The 14,809-nt window shown below is 51.7% G+C and overlaps 1 protein-coding gene across 3 annotated transcripts; it reads right to left on the minus strand.

Moving 5' to 3' along the window:
- Positions 1-6,181: 6,181 nt before the first annotated feature.
- ADRA2B (adrenoceptor alpha 2B) lies at positions 6,182-9,650 on the minus strand. Of its 3 annotated transcripts, XM_060187296.1 has the most exons (3): positions 8,044-9,650; positions 7,582-7,685; positions 6,182-6,596 (listed from the first exon to the last, which is right to left on the minus strand). In XM_060187296.1, coding segments are annotated over exons 1-2 (1,338 nt in total). In that variant the 5' UTR covers positions 9,381-9,650; the 3' UTR covers positions 6,182-6,596; positions 7,582-7,684. The 3 variants fall into 3 exon arrangements, with proteins under 3 accessions (XP_060043279.1, XP_016046690.2, XP_060043278.1); XM_016191204.2 differs by having other exon boundaries at positions 6,182-7,685; XM_060187295.1 differs by having other exon boundaries at positions 7,582-9,650.
- Between the last annotated feature and the right edge of the window lie 5,159 nt (positions 9,651-14,809).

The raw sequence follows: 14,809 nt of genomic DNA on the forward strand, positions 1-14,809 counted from the left end.
ACCCACCCCCACCTAGTTCCCCTTTTGGCCTTGCACTAGGCAGTAGCATTGGGCACGGGCTCACTGCTGCCCCCATGCATGTCACACCCCTGTCTCCTCAGATTCAGCCTACCATAGGAGGGGGGGATATACTTTCAGATGACCCTACTGAAATGCCACCTAGATTTCCCTGAAGCACAGGCATTAAGGGTAGAACAGAAGGATGGCTGAGAGGTGTTATGTAAACCTGGGAAGGGGGGCAAGGGTGTGGAGGGAAGGGAAGCCTGGAAGACAGGGAGGGGTAACCACTTCCTAAAACTAGACAAGCTGAGAAAGGCAGGGGTGAGTTGAGGAAGAGACCACTGACCAGTGGTTTCCGGAGGCAGTGCCTGGGACACCCTTTGAACCATACTCCAGTCTAACTCTGCTCAGAAGCATCTGATAATGAAGAATGTGAAGCCCAGAGAGGGGAAGGGACTTACCCCGAAACCCCAGCAATGTGGTGACTCTGAACCCCAGCCAGTACTGCTGAGACAACTAAGAAATGTCTTCAACTCTGTCCTGTGCCTACCTACCAAACTCTAGCTGTCAGGCTAGCCATGAGTGGAGAGCAGGGGCCCGGATGTACAGCTGTGACTGCTGTGTCAAAGAGACACCTGACAAAGAGCACACAGGGGCCTAGAGAAGCTGCTGCTTCTGGCCACACCACCAGCCCCTGCCTGTGCCGGAGTGGGAAGCTGGGTAACTGCTGCCTCCCCCAGTGTCCTGGGACTCCCAGGAGCAGGTTCAGGCAGCCTCTCACGCTCCCTCTCTCACAGCTGCAGCTGGACTGGGGTGGGAACTTGGAGGTGTACTGGGACACTCGAGCTCCCCACTGCCACAACCTAGCCCTTTTCCCCTCTTGAGACAGCTCGGATCCCCATGGAGCTGGTAGCAGTGTTCCATATGAGTTCTGGTGGCTCTGTGATTGGAGGGGTTCACTCCTCTCTGCTCCAAAAAGGGCCTGTCTTTGCAGCCTCTGCTGGGGTCCAGCAGCTCCCCAGCCTGCTGGATAGCCAGATCAGGGGGTGAGGGCTACTCAGAGGGCTGCTTTGGGGCCAGAAATAGCCTCATTTTGCTAGGGAGGGATGCTCTTTTTTCTTTTTATCTCTCATTCCCCCTTGCAGTTACAATAGTTCTAGGACTCTTTAGCTCCATGAAAAAGCCCCCAGGAGGGGAATCAGAGTCAGAGGGTCAGGAAAAGGCAGAGTGGATGATCAGAGAAGGGGGAGCAAGTCAGTGAGAACCGGGAAGTGGGAAGGAGGAGGGGGTGGAAGTGGGGTGGGGGGTAAGAAGGGGGATGAGAGAAGGCATAGGCTCCCAGGGGCAGAGGGTGGGTATTAGGAGAGGGGCATCTCTCCTTTTGAAGTCATTGCCAATCAATAAGTGGCCACAAGGCCAAGCCAAGGGCAGGAGGCTTGGCCAAGGGCCAGGCAAGGGTGTGAGAAGATCAGAGACAGCAAGTCCAGGGAGGGAGCAAGCTGACATGCAGGCTCCTTCCAACCCTGGCTTTCTGACAACTGCTCTCCCCAGCCGGACGGAAGAAAGGACAAGGACGGATGCTGGCGGATGGGGGGAGTGTGAAGAATCCCAGAATCTAATTTTAGCTCAGTGTTTCCCACCTCCCCAACTAACAATGATCAGAACCTAGAAGGGTGGGAGCTTCCCACCCCCTAAGAGAACTCCCACTCTAATGGAGATGCTACCAGAGAGAGAGAGAGAGATGACCTCCAAAGGCAGGGATCTCAACAGGTGAGACCCTCTAGCTGACACAGGGTTGGGGCTGTGCTGAGTAAGTAGGGTCCAGAAGTCTCTCCCTCTGTTAGGGAGGAGTTCGTGATACAGTTGAGATTAGATTGGGTAGATTCATGCCCTGGCTCCAGATAACCTTATCAAGTCCGTCAGCCTCCCTCAGCCTGTTTCCTCCTCTGCAAAATGGGACAGGATCAGCTCCAGTCTCAAATGACGTATGTCCGGAACCAGTCCTGATGACTCAGAGCTGTCATTGTTCCTGTCACTTCTGTCCATCTCAGAGGGTGCCAAATGAATGGGTCACTCCAGACCCTATCTGCCTCTACACAGAGGTACAAAGGTGAAGAAAGATGGGCAGGGTAGATAGCATAATGGTTATGCAAACAGACTCTCATGCTTAAGGCTCAGAGGTGCCAGGGTCCAATCCCCCACACCACCATAAGCCAGAATTGAGCAGTGCTCTGGTAGAGAGAGGAAAAAAAAAATGCAGACCAAAGGTGAAGAAAGCACAACCCGGTTCCTGCCTAGGTGCCGAACTCTAAGAACAATCAATTAACTCCTGGAACTATGCTTTCCTGGGACTTGGGCAGAGACAGACCTTCAAACTGGTGACCCCTGAGGACATAGGACAATCTGCCCATGGGCAGGCCCAGAGCAGCCAGATAGACAGGGACAGGACAAAACATGATTCTGCCCCCACCATAACTCCCCAACACCTCCCCACTGGTTTCCCTGGCCCAAAAGTCCCACCCAGTCCTGTCATCCACAGTGAACAGGCTCTCTGAGCAGAACTGCTGTCAGCATTGGGGAAAACAGAAATTGTCTGATGTTGAGTCCAGCTGGGCAGCTGCTCTGCCCTGTTTGCAGTGATGCTGTTCATGTTCTCACACCCCTTCCCTGCACTCCATCCAAAACATAACAGGGAGATGGTGCAGAGGACCAGATCCACCTTTCAATGGATCTTTTTTTGTCTCCAGGATTATCGCTGGGGCTCCATGCCTGCACTATGAATCCATTGCTCCTGGAGACCTTTTATTTTCATATATATTTTTTTTCTTTTTATTGGATAGGTCAAAGATAAATTGAGAGAGGAAGGGAAGATAGAGAGGCAGAGAGAAAGATAGACACCTGTAGACCTGCTTTACCGCTTATGAGGTAGCAGGTACCGTCTGAATAGGCTGGTCTGGAGGGCCTCCTGCAGTGATGCTCCAAATGGGAATTCCCATCAAAGCCAAATTCTCATCAGCTGTCCTGAGGCAGTGGCTATGTCTGAATTCACTCTCACAGGTGTCCTGTGACCTAAGGACCTAGATTTTACAAAGTAGGCACTATTAACAGAAATGGTCTTCCTAAGTTTTTGACCCTACCTCTTCATTTTTTAAAAAAATTTTATTGTCACCAGGGTTGTCATTGGGTTTTGATTTCTATACAATAAGACCACTGCACCAAGCGGCCATTTCTCTTTCATCTCCTCCTCCTTTCTTCATTCTTATATTTAATACGACAGAGAAATTGAGTGGGGAGGAGAGGTACAAAAGGAGAGAGAAAGAGAGACACCTGCAGCCTTGCTTCACCACTCATGAAGCTTTTCTGTAGGTAGGAATAAGGGGCTTGAACCCAGATCCTTGTGCATAATAATATGTACTCTCAACTTTCAGGTACACCACTGCACAGACCTCTAAACCCACCTCTTCTTTAACTGTCTTCTCTCTTGATGCCTCCCTTCAGTCATCTTTGTCCCCCAACATGGCTTCAGACCTGCACAGTTCCCAGAAGACATTTTTTTTCCAGATTTGGAGGGGTGGGTAGAGAGAGGCACTATAGCATAGGTCTACAGCTCGTGAAACTTCCCCCTTGTCTGGTGCACCCAGATGGTGGCCAGGGACTCAAACCTGGCCCTTGTACACAGTGAAGTGTATGCTCTACCAGATGAGCCAACTCCTGACACCCCCTTTGGTCATTTTAAGGGACAACTTTAAACAAGGGTGTTCTGAAACTGGCTGTATTTATCTGCCAAGCTTTCTGCTTGCCTCCTGTCTCCCATCACCTTCATAGTTTATGCCAGGATTACTCTAGGGAGGAAGAGGCTGCTGCTCTGAGTCTTCCTCACTGAACCACTAACCTTCAGATGGGATCAGGGTAAGACTAAAGTAGGTGGTACACAAACAAGCAAGAATGGGATGTGAGAACAGGGAAAGTGAATTGGGGACCAGGAATCCTTGGACCCAGCAACTGTTTGTGTGCCTGGGCTCTTAAGTTTCCCCATCTGAAAGCTGAATAAAGTAGCAAATGGCATCAAGCCCAGCACAGGACCAGGCATGTAGCAGACCATCAGCAGATGCTTCCAAGCCGCTGCTACTCTGAGTCTACAAGCGATCCCTTCAGTGTGAAGGTGTGGGACAGTGAGCAGAGGCTAGGTTGTGGATCTAGTTTTGTCATCACCATGGGATTATTAGAAGTGGGGGGTGGGATGGGTAGGAAAAGGACATCATCTTCTCTCTCTCAGGGTCTATTCTTTTATTAAATTCAGGATTTGGACTGAGCTGAGTACGTATGAAATACATATTCACATGTTCCAAACAGTGACATGAGCAGTGGGTCATAGCACTGCCATCTACTGAATCAAGCTGGATGCAAATTTAGAACCCAGACGGCCCACACCATTGCATATGAGCTGCGACAAGACACGGAGCCATAGTTCTGCTGCACCTGCCTTTCAGAGCTTTATGACCTGAGAACCCAACTGGGTGACGTTGGCCATGAGTTTCTTCTTCTGTAAAATGACCACACCCAAAAGGTTGTGAAGATCATGGATTCAAACTGGATTGTCACCAGTTCAGCTCCAGTAGGGATAACATCCTGACACCATATGCAGAGACCAGGGAGCTTGAACTTGGGTCAGGTCCAAAGGCTAGCCCCTTGCAGGCCCTTAAGCAGCACCTAAACAGTGGTGGGGGGGGGTCTATATGGCCTTGGGAAAGTTATTACACTTTTCTGCATCTTGGTTTCCCCTGAATTAAATGAGTTGCACCTAGTTTACAAGGTGAGCAAAGGATTAAGTGAAGTCATCCAAGAGCCAGAACTACTGCAATCAATTCTCACTAAGCCTCAAGGCCTTGAAGTGGGTGCCAAGGCTGGGGAAGCACTGGAAGCTCCTCAGGGCACAGCATGGCTTTCTTGGTTACTCCTCAGTGAAGCCCCAAGTCCCTGATGAAGGTATTTATATTGGAGTCTGTACTGGTTGCCCCTGCAAATTTATAGCTCTGGAGACAGTGTCACTCCTGGGTCAAGGTGGAAACGGGGGTGACCTCATATCACTAGAGCCTAGGTCCCCACTTCTCTTCCATCTACCCTCTCTTCTTAAGTCTCAGAAATGAGGAGAATGGGATGGGGAGATAGGATGGTGGTTATGTAAAAGACTTTCATGCCTAAAGTCTCAGGTTCAATCCCCAGCACCACCATAAGCTAGAGCTGAGCAGTGCTTTGGTCTCTCTCTCTCTCTTTAATATTTTTATTTATTTATTACTGAATAGAGACAGAGAAAAATTGAGAAGGGAAGAGGGAGATAGAGGGGGAGAGAGAGAGAAAAAAAAAACACCTGAAGCCCTGCTTCACCACTCACTAAGCTTTCCCCCTGCAGGTGGGGACCAGTGGCTTGAATCTGTGTCCTTGAGCACTATAATATGAGTGATTAACCAGGTGTACCACTGCCTGGCCCCTAGTATCTATCTATCTATCTATCTATCTATCTATCTATCTATCTATTTTTTCTCTGTATATGTCCTTTGTTAAAAATAAATAAATAATATTTTTAAATAAAGAAAGGAGACAGAAGAATGGCATCCACAGGCCCTCCAGTCCTGACATGATTAAATCTTAGCATGGGAAAGGCTTAGCAAAGCAGCTCCATTCTGCTAGCCTGCTACTCACTGAAGGCAACAGCTTAAAATGAGTCCACAGAGTGATCACCCCCGACTTCGACATGATTCTCTCACTCTGTGTCAGTAATGTCCAACCACCTCTACTGACCACCCCCCAGCTGCTGCCACTGACCACTCAACAGAGCTAGCTTTGGCTGACCCTCAAACTGTCACAAACTAAACACAACACCCTTTGCATGTGCTGCTCCGCTGTCTCACCCTTCTTATCATTCTGAACTTCTGCTCTTCCCCCCAAGTTTGCCTCCTCTGGGAAGCCATGCCCACCCTCCCTTCCCGGCATCCAGTGTCAGTTCCTCTAACCAATCTATAGCCCACTGACTTGTAGTGATGATTGTAAGGGATGCTGAGTGGGCAAAGTAGGCAGGGGTGCCTGCCACACCTGGAGGAAGTCAGGGCACCTGGCCCTGGGAGGGGACCAGTGCCCAATCTCTACTTAAGTAGCCTTTGGTCAATGAGAACACAAGTTGCTTATTACAAAATATCCTTTATTGATAAAATAGCTCGAACTTTTTAAAAACACCTATACGTAACAGTAAGGAGACCACAGCCAACAACAGTAGAGATCCCATGGAGTACATATAAGAACAGTCAGCAGACACAAGGCCCCAGTCTGGCCCCAGAACAATGCCTGGCCTCATGCTGAGACTGAGGAAAAAGCTGGACCACCTACCTCTCCCTAAACAGGACTCTCTGTTCTTCTCCATCCAAGAAAATTCCCTCAGCACCCTTCCATATCTGGCCAGGTCCACAGAGGGTTAATAATGCCTGTGTCACTAAACTCAACCTCAAGTTCGGACGCCTGCTGGATTCATCTGGAAGCAAGCACTCCCATGGAAGACTGGAGAATGCTTTTCAAATTCTCCCAACTGCTCTGTGGATCAGGTTCTAGGGTGGAGGAGAGAACCAGTAGAGAAGGGTCCTGGGACTCCAGAGGTTGCAGTGGAGCTATATGGCTGAGTCTGAGATGGCTGGCCAGCACCCACCTACTGAGGGTGGGGTCAGTTACACATCACAGGAACACATGTGGGGTTTGGAGACCTTCCTGGGGCACGCTGATCAGAGGCTCTCCTGGAAGCCCCAGGCTTTTGTTCACCTGCTCCAACCCCAGGACCCACCTGGGGACTCTGCCACCCTCCACAGGCTCATCATCTCAAACTGTTCCCAGAGCATGAATAATTTTAGCTATCTTGGGGAAAAAAATTGCCTGAGTGATGACAAAAGACTTATCTCCCATTAGGGATCCAAGCCACCAAAAACCCTCTTGGTGTCGCAGGTGAAATATTCAGAAGCTGTCACATAGCATAATAACTCAAGCCTCTGCAGGCACAAGAACATGTTCTCAAAGAATTTCTTTAACTGAAATAGTGGTTCTGTCTGCCACTCCCCGCTTCCAGTTTGGGGGTAGAAATTCACACACCCCAGGCACAGAATAAATGACTACAGGAAGACAGGTGGTGGTAAACACAGAGAATGGGGATTTTTATATCACTGAATAATCACACTTTCTGGAATTCTAGTGCATCCCCCCCACTGGAGCTCAAAGCTTTCAGCAAAGCCTTTCATCTCCCTGTGGAAAGTAGGCGGTGAGCTATTGTCGCCCAGCTTTATGCAAAGGGTGAATGTTAGTGATCAGGGATCTCCTGTGGAGGCAGAGGCCAGACCACCCCAATGAGGCATCCATGCACCCACCTGCCTCTCAGAGGGGAATGGGCTCATGAAAATGATCCCCTGATTCTGGCCTTTAAAGGATTTACAAATCCAAAAACAAGGGGAGGGAAGAAAGAAGGGCCCAGAGACAGCCCATAAACCCCCATCCCAAAGCCTGATGGGGATCACAATACCAACAGGGGTGCATGACCTTTGTATTTACCTCCTCTTTAGCAGCAGTCCCTCCTGGGGAAAGTGGAAGGCTGATTTCTTCTTCTTTATAGGGAGTATGGAGGGAAGAGACCAAAAACACCACAAGCAAGTGATCTGCCAAAAAATACAGGGTCCTGGAAGCAGGAATCCCCACCCAATGGCTTTCAGGGGCATGGGGTTCTGGGAGGGGTGCTTTAGCCTCTCTTGGCTTCACCTACATTCAGGAAGACTCAAACCTCATCCACCTGCCTGTGCTCTGGCTAGGGATGAAGATGTTTCCCACAGTCAAGCAAGCCTGGAGAGGCTCCAAATGGAGCTGAGACTAGCACCCCTAGGGTGCTACCTCTCCTAGGGAGCTCCTAAAAAATGAGGCCTGCTGGACCTGGGCGTGGCCACATAAAACAAGGAAAAGAAGCAGTGTGGCCCTAGTGCTACCTGGCAACAATCCCACACAGGCAGCTAGAGGGCTCACCAGGCCGTCGGGGTCCACTGACGGCAAAGGATCCTTCGGAAGGCACGGCGAAAGTCCTGGTTGAAGATGGTGTAGATGACAGGGTTCAGTGAGCTGTTGCAGTAGCCGATCCAGAAGAAGAACTGGAATAAGCCATGGGGCACTTTGCAGTGCTGTGGGCAGATGGCACCCAGGCTGTAACTGAAGAAGAAAGGGAACCAGCAGAGCACAAAGACACCAATAACCACAGCCAGCACAAAGGTGAACCGCTTCTCCCGGGTCAGCTGTGCCCGCCGACGCCACCACTGCCCACTTGCTGTGCCCACACCCCTACTCAGGAGCACTTGGCCTCGAAGGGTCGCCAGCACTCTGGAGCCCTGTGGCTGCTGCAGGGGTGGGCTGCAAGCTGAGGCAGGAGACACAGGCACAGCCTGAGGCTCACACTCTTCTTCCTCATCATCCCCAGCTTCCTCCTCAGGTGATGCCCTGTAGATATCTTCCTCCTGACCCCGACCTGAGCTGGGGAGAGGAGGCCAGCTGGGTGGCACCCCCGGAGTCCCAGGACCTTCAGGGGTCTCCCCTTCGACTTTCTCCCCAGTGGACTTGGAGTGTCTATTGGCCTCTCTGGCAGCAACCAAACGAGAGACCAGGTTTGGCAGTTTGGCTGAGCTTGGAGCTCCCAGGGAGGCCTGGCCCGTCTGCTTAGACTCACCCTTCCCAGGGGCTCCCTTGGCCCTGGGGCCTCTGCAGTGGCTGCGTTTGGCGATCAGGTAGATGCGCAGGTAGACAAGGATCATGATGAGGCAGGGTGCGAAGAAGGATCCGATGCTGGAGGCCAAGATGTACCAGGCTTCCTGGTTGAGTTTGCACTGGGGACGCCCCCGGGACTGAGGGCCCTGGTCACCCTTGTAGATGAGGGGCGGCAGGGAGATGACCGCTGCAATGAGCCACACGGTGAGGATGATGCACTTGATGCGGCGAGGGGTGCGCTTGGAGTTGTACTCGAGCGCGCGGCTCACAGCCCAGTAGCGGTCCAGGCTGATGGCACACAGGTGCACGATGGACGAGGTGCAGAAGAGCACGTCGAGCGCCAGGTACACCTCGCACCACGTGCGCCTGAAGTACCAGTACCCGAGCAGCTCGTTGGCGAGCGAGAAAGGGATGATGAGGGTGGCCACCAGGATGTCCGCGGCGGCCAGCGACACCAGGAACAGGTTCTGCGGGGCGCGCAGCGAGCGGCTAGTCAGCACAGCCAAGATAACCAGCGCGTTGCCGAAGATGGTGAAGAGGATAAGGAAGGTGATGACCGCTGCGATGGCCGCAGTGGCCTGCACGGAGTAGGGCTCCTGGTGGTCCATGACGGGGCGGGATGCGTCCGCAGACCACAGAGCGGTCCCAGCAGCTCGGCTAAAGCAGATCGCCCCCCTGGGGATGCTGGAGCCCCATGGTTCGACCGAGCAGGGCCTGGGAGATCGGGGGACTCCGAGAGCACGCCACCGCCCTCCTACATCCTTGTCCACCCGCGCCCAGCGGCCCTGCCGTGCGCCCTGCAGAACTTTTCCAAGTTGTCCCGCTGCGGTCCCTGCCGGTCCCGGGAGAGAGGGGAGTGGCACCTTCCCGCCACAAGGGTGCTGGGCGCGCCTGGCCGGGGCCACGCCGCTGGCTCCCGGAGGAGGCGCAGAGGTTCGGGCGCCGGCTCCGCGATCCGCTAGTGCCCGGAGACGCGCCTGCAGGCAGCCCGCCCGGCCGGGAGTGGGGAGGGGAGCTAGCGCGGCGGGAGGAGGGAGGAGGGAGAAGAAAGGAGGGAGGAGGCGGGGGCGGGAGATGGGGAGGGGGCGGGGCGGGCTCTCAGACCTGGGGCGGGTGCAAGGTGTGTCCCATGGAAGGACCCGCAAACCCAGCCTCCCCGCGACCTCCGCCTTCACTCTGGCACCCCGACTTGTGTCCTTCTGTCCTCTGTGCCTGAAGGGAGTCTTTGGGACTCCTGCATCTGGGAATGACGCTTGCAAGACTGGGCGGGTCGGTGAGTGCCGGGGGCTGGGACTCAGCGCCAGTGCATGGAAACCCGCAGGCTGCGGAGCCGGGGCTGCGGGGTTGCGGGGCTGCGGGGTTGCGGGGCTGCGGGGTTGCGGGGCCAGGGCGGGGCGCTGGGGGCTTGCATAGAGGGCGAGAGCCCATCTCTCCTCCCGCCGTTGAAAAACCCCAAGTGGGTGAGTGAATTGTGTTTTGGGAGCCGGAGCATAATAAACCTCAACCCCTGACTACCCTATGCGGGAGAGGAAATAAGCCTAGCACAGGACTGGGGGGGAGGGGGGTGGAAGAGTGGGGAGACTGCCCCAGCCCCTTCCCCTAAGGCTTTCCCGCCCGGGCTGCGCCCGGTCCCGGCCACGCAGCCCCGGAAGATGCGCAGACACTCGGGCTGCTAGCGCCGCCTACAGTCACCGCGCGTCGAGGCGGTCTACCGCGTCCTCCGGAGCCCACACCGCATCCCTAAGGCTCTGAAAGGCTCTGGAGGTCGGTGTGGCCAAACCAGATGTCAGAGTCTGGCCTTCAGGACTTCCGCATACTCCCAACAACTGCCTCTGCTGTCTCCCCTGGGCGCAGAAGTAGGAGGAAAACTGACCCGGACTCACATCTCAGAAGCAAAGGCTTGTTTGGGAGGAAGCGATTGACACATTCTAACCTCTTGACCAATTGAGACAGAGCAAGGAAATCTCGTGGGAGTAATGGGTGTGGCCTTTTCAACAGTTCAGAGGGGAAAAGGTCTCAGAAGCAGCTAGGATAGTAGGAGCTTCCTTTGACTTGAAAGTGACCCCCCCCCATCCTTATGCTCCTCTTGAAGTAGCAGTGCACAGAGCTGGGGATGAGATTTCAGGAGTGGAAGAAGTGGATCCACAGTAGAGTGCTCTCCTTGCATACATGAGTCTTAGGGCTCAGTTCTCAGCACCATACAGGAGAGCAATTAAGACAAAAACGAGAAGAACTCCACAGATAGCACTGGGTCACAAACTAATTACAGATGAATCTGCTGACCTTCCCCACCCTCTTCACCCCTTGCATCCCCCAATCCCATGCCTCACAGAACTGAGAGCAAGGATTTCCATGGTACCCTCACCCACCCACTTTCTCCATAGTGATACCAGGCTCAGCCTGGACAGCTTCAAGCCCCCCACACACACACACACAGTTTCCAAAGCCCCCAGTGTTGTCACTCCAGGCTAGAACTAAGCCTCATTAGACAGAGAGATGAAAAATGATGAATGAAATAGTGGGGGTTGTATTGTTAAATGGGAATCTGGGGAATGTAAAAAAAAAAAAAAGAAGAAGAAGTAGAAACGCAAAGCAGAAATTGACTGAGTTTGGAGTATGGCACCAAAGTAAGAAAGCAGAAGTACACTAGAGTTTGCAGTGAGTACCTCCCTAATACTTCCTCTCCACTTTTCCAAGCTTTGGGTCCATGATTGCTCAACAATTTGTTTGGCTTTGTATGTTAACTATCTTTTCAGTCACCAGGTTCCAGGTGTCATCAGGATGCCGGCCAGACTTCCCTGGATTGAAGACCCCACCAATGTGTCCTGGAGCTCAGCTTCCCCAGAGACCCATCCTACTAGGAAAAGAGAGAGGCAGACTGGGAGTATGGACCGACCAGTCAACGCCCATGTTCAGCGAGGAAGCAATTACAGAAGCCAGACCTTCTACCTTCTGCAACCCTCAATGACCCTGGGTCCATGCTCCCAGAGGGATAGAGAATGGGAAAGCTATCAGGGGAGGGGGTGGGATATGGAGATTGGGCGGTGGGAATTGTGTGGAGTTGTACCCCTCCTACCCTATGGTTTTGTTAATTAATCCTTTCTTAAATAAAATTAAAAAAAATCAAAAAAAAAAAAAAGAAAAAGAAAAAGGCACACTGGGAACTTCTGTAGCACCATTGCTATGGTTTTAGCTGATGGGAATTAGCAATACCCTGAGGGGATAATGTGGTGGGGAGGAGACCTTTAGTCATTTATAAGACAAAGCAGAAGATTGGTATGTAGATAAAAGAAGTGGCCATACTAGCATAGGGTAGTTTGGACCCTGCCTAACTCAACCACATCTGCACAATTTCCCAACAGATTCTAGTGATCACAGGACTCAATCTGATCTGAAAACTTGGTTTCATGTTAAAGTTGCCAAAGAATACCCAAACCTCAACTAGTCCAGAGTGCTGTCTTTAAATCCAAGGTTCCAGGTGTGTAAAGTAAGGGTAATACTTTGTGTAGACTCTTCCAGATACACCTCCTCACTCTGGCCAGCTATGTGTGCCAGAGCACTGCCGAATAGTGGGCTTCATTCCAGTACTGATGTGCTATCTAGTGATGAGAACAGTGATGTGATGAAAAGGCCAGGAGGTGCATAGTTTGACCATAGCTGCAGATGTGTGAGCTGGATTACAGCCCACTGAAGACCCCAGTCTGTTGACTGGCAGGCTTAACTGCAGAACTGGAAGCAGACTATGGATCACACTAAGCCCAGCTGTTCTCAGGAGGTCAGAACTTGAGTCTTGTTCATTATTCTAAAGGAAAGGTGCAATTTCAGTGAATTATTATTATTTTAGTGGAGCAGAGCCTCACACATGTGCAATTTCACTGTTCTGAGCTGAGTTTTTCCAAAAGAGACAGACAGAGACACTGTAGCACCAAAGCTTCCTCCAGTACTATAGCACTCCCATGCAGGACCAGGGGCTCAAAAAAAAAAAAAAAAGTGAATAGCAAGGAAGAGAGATGCCTGCAGCACTGCTTCACCACTTGTGAAGCTTCTCCTGCAGGTGGAAACTTGCAGGGGGGCTTGAACATTATATAACATGTGTTCAACCCAGTGCATCACTGCCCAGCCCCATCAAACCTCATTTTTATAGCCCACAATTCTGCATAGAATCCTGGATAAACAAACATTAATCCACCTCAGGAAGTAGAGCTCGCTCAAAGAACCCAGCCTTCAGCCAGAGTACCGACAGGCCCTTTGTTCCTGGATCCATCTTCATGGAAACAGGTAGTGTAGCCCATAGGCAATGTCTCACCCTTATCCAGACTCAAAGCCAGCACCCCAAGCATATGAGGGTCAATTTCCTCCTTGATACCTCTTGGTATTTAACTTAAAAAGGGTTTTGGGTGGAAGCTGGTGCTGTGCATAGGATTCACAGCGGGAGGTGGGAATTGGTTTAAACAATACAAGCTTTATTAGGGTGAAACAGGTAAAAGGCAAATAAGCACTTATCAAGGGTTATCACTTATACTAGGTCTATAAAATCTGAATATAGTTATCAAAAGCTTAGTCCCATAAGATAAACAATTATCAGCTCTGGTAAAGGTTGCTCATGGCTATAAAGGGGTATAAAAATTTACCAGCTAGCAGAGTCACACATGTTCAGTTCCCAGGAGAAGTAGCCATGGTGGATGGATGCCTGGAGCACCTCTGCCAAGATGCTTCTGACCAGGAGAAGCAGCAGCAACCAAAAAGAGCGAGTTCCGGCTGGCTGTACTTTTCTTTGTACACCAGCACAGCCTGGATCCACCCACAGTCCACCATTCACCTGCGCAGACCACTGCATACTCTGTCGCCAAGGCTGACAGCAGCATCGTGTCGGGAATTCCATCCATGGTCAACGGTGTCACCGCAGATACCAGGCTGTCCCTACCTCCTGCCAGCCTCTGTCAGGTGGGAATGTCCACAGCCTGCTGGATGGGTGTTAACCCAGGCTAGGTTGAAAGGATCATCAGGCTCCCTTGCCCCCTCTAGAGGCCAGCCATGTGGGTATATGTTCCCTACCTGCACTAATCAGCTCTCTTGGAAGGAAAGGACTCTAAATCCCTCCCTCACCAGTACCCTCAAGGCTCAGCCACGACCCCAGGTTCAGTGCTCTCTCTTAAAAAATCATTGGCGCGGGAGTCAGGCTGTAGCGCAAAGCACAAGGACCGGGCATAAGGATCCCGGTTCGAACCCCAGCTCCCCACCTGCAGGGGAGTCGCTTCACAGGCGGTGAAGCAGGTCTGCAGGTGTCTGTCTTTCTCTCCTCCTGTCTTCCCCTCCTCTCTCCATTTCTCTCTGTCCTATACAACAACGACAACAATAATAACTACAACAATAAAACAAGGGCAACAAAAGGGAATAATTAAATATTTTTTAAAAATCATTGGCGCTCAGGCAGTGGGCACCCTTACATAGCTCACTCAATTCCTGTTGTCACTGCAGCACTCTGCCTCCCCCTCCCCCACCCCTATAAACCTTCCTCCATGCCTGCTCCATCCAGCCTGCTCCACCACCAGGTGTCCAGAACAGGGTTCTGCCCACCATCCTTCCCTGCTGCTGATACCTGAGACCAGATTCCAGTTTGGTGTCAGAAAATCCTTGACTCAATAGTGTGGGAGATAGGATAGCATAAAGATGTACAAAAACTTTCATGGCCTGAGGCTGCGATGTCCTAGGTTCAATCCCCGAACCACCACCAGCCAGAGTTTAGTAGTGCTCTGGTCTCTATCAGTATCTCTCATTAATATATATTGCCTATAGGGTTATTGCTGGGGCTCAGTGCCTGCACCAAGAATCCATTGCTCCTGGCAGCTATTTTTACCTTCTTTTTGTTGTTATTGTTATTGGATAGATAAGACAAAGAAATTGAGAGAGGAAGGGACGCTAGAGAGGAGGAAAGATAAATACCTGCAGACCTGCTTCACTGCTTGTGAAGCAACCTCCCTGCAGGTGGGGAGCCGGGGGCTCGAACAGAGATCCTTGCCAATCCTTCAGCTTGGTA

The sequence above is a fragment of the Erinaceus europaeus genome, chromosome 3, assembly GCF_950295315.1.
Source record: "Erinaceus europaeus chromosome 3, mEriEur2.1, whole genome shotgun sequence".
NCBI classification, from domain to species: domain Eukaryota; kingdom Metazoa; phylum Chordata; class Mammalia; order Eulipotyphla; family Erinaceidae; genus Erinaceus; species Erinaceus europaeus.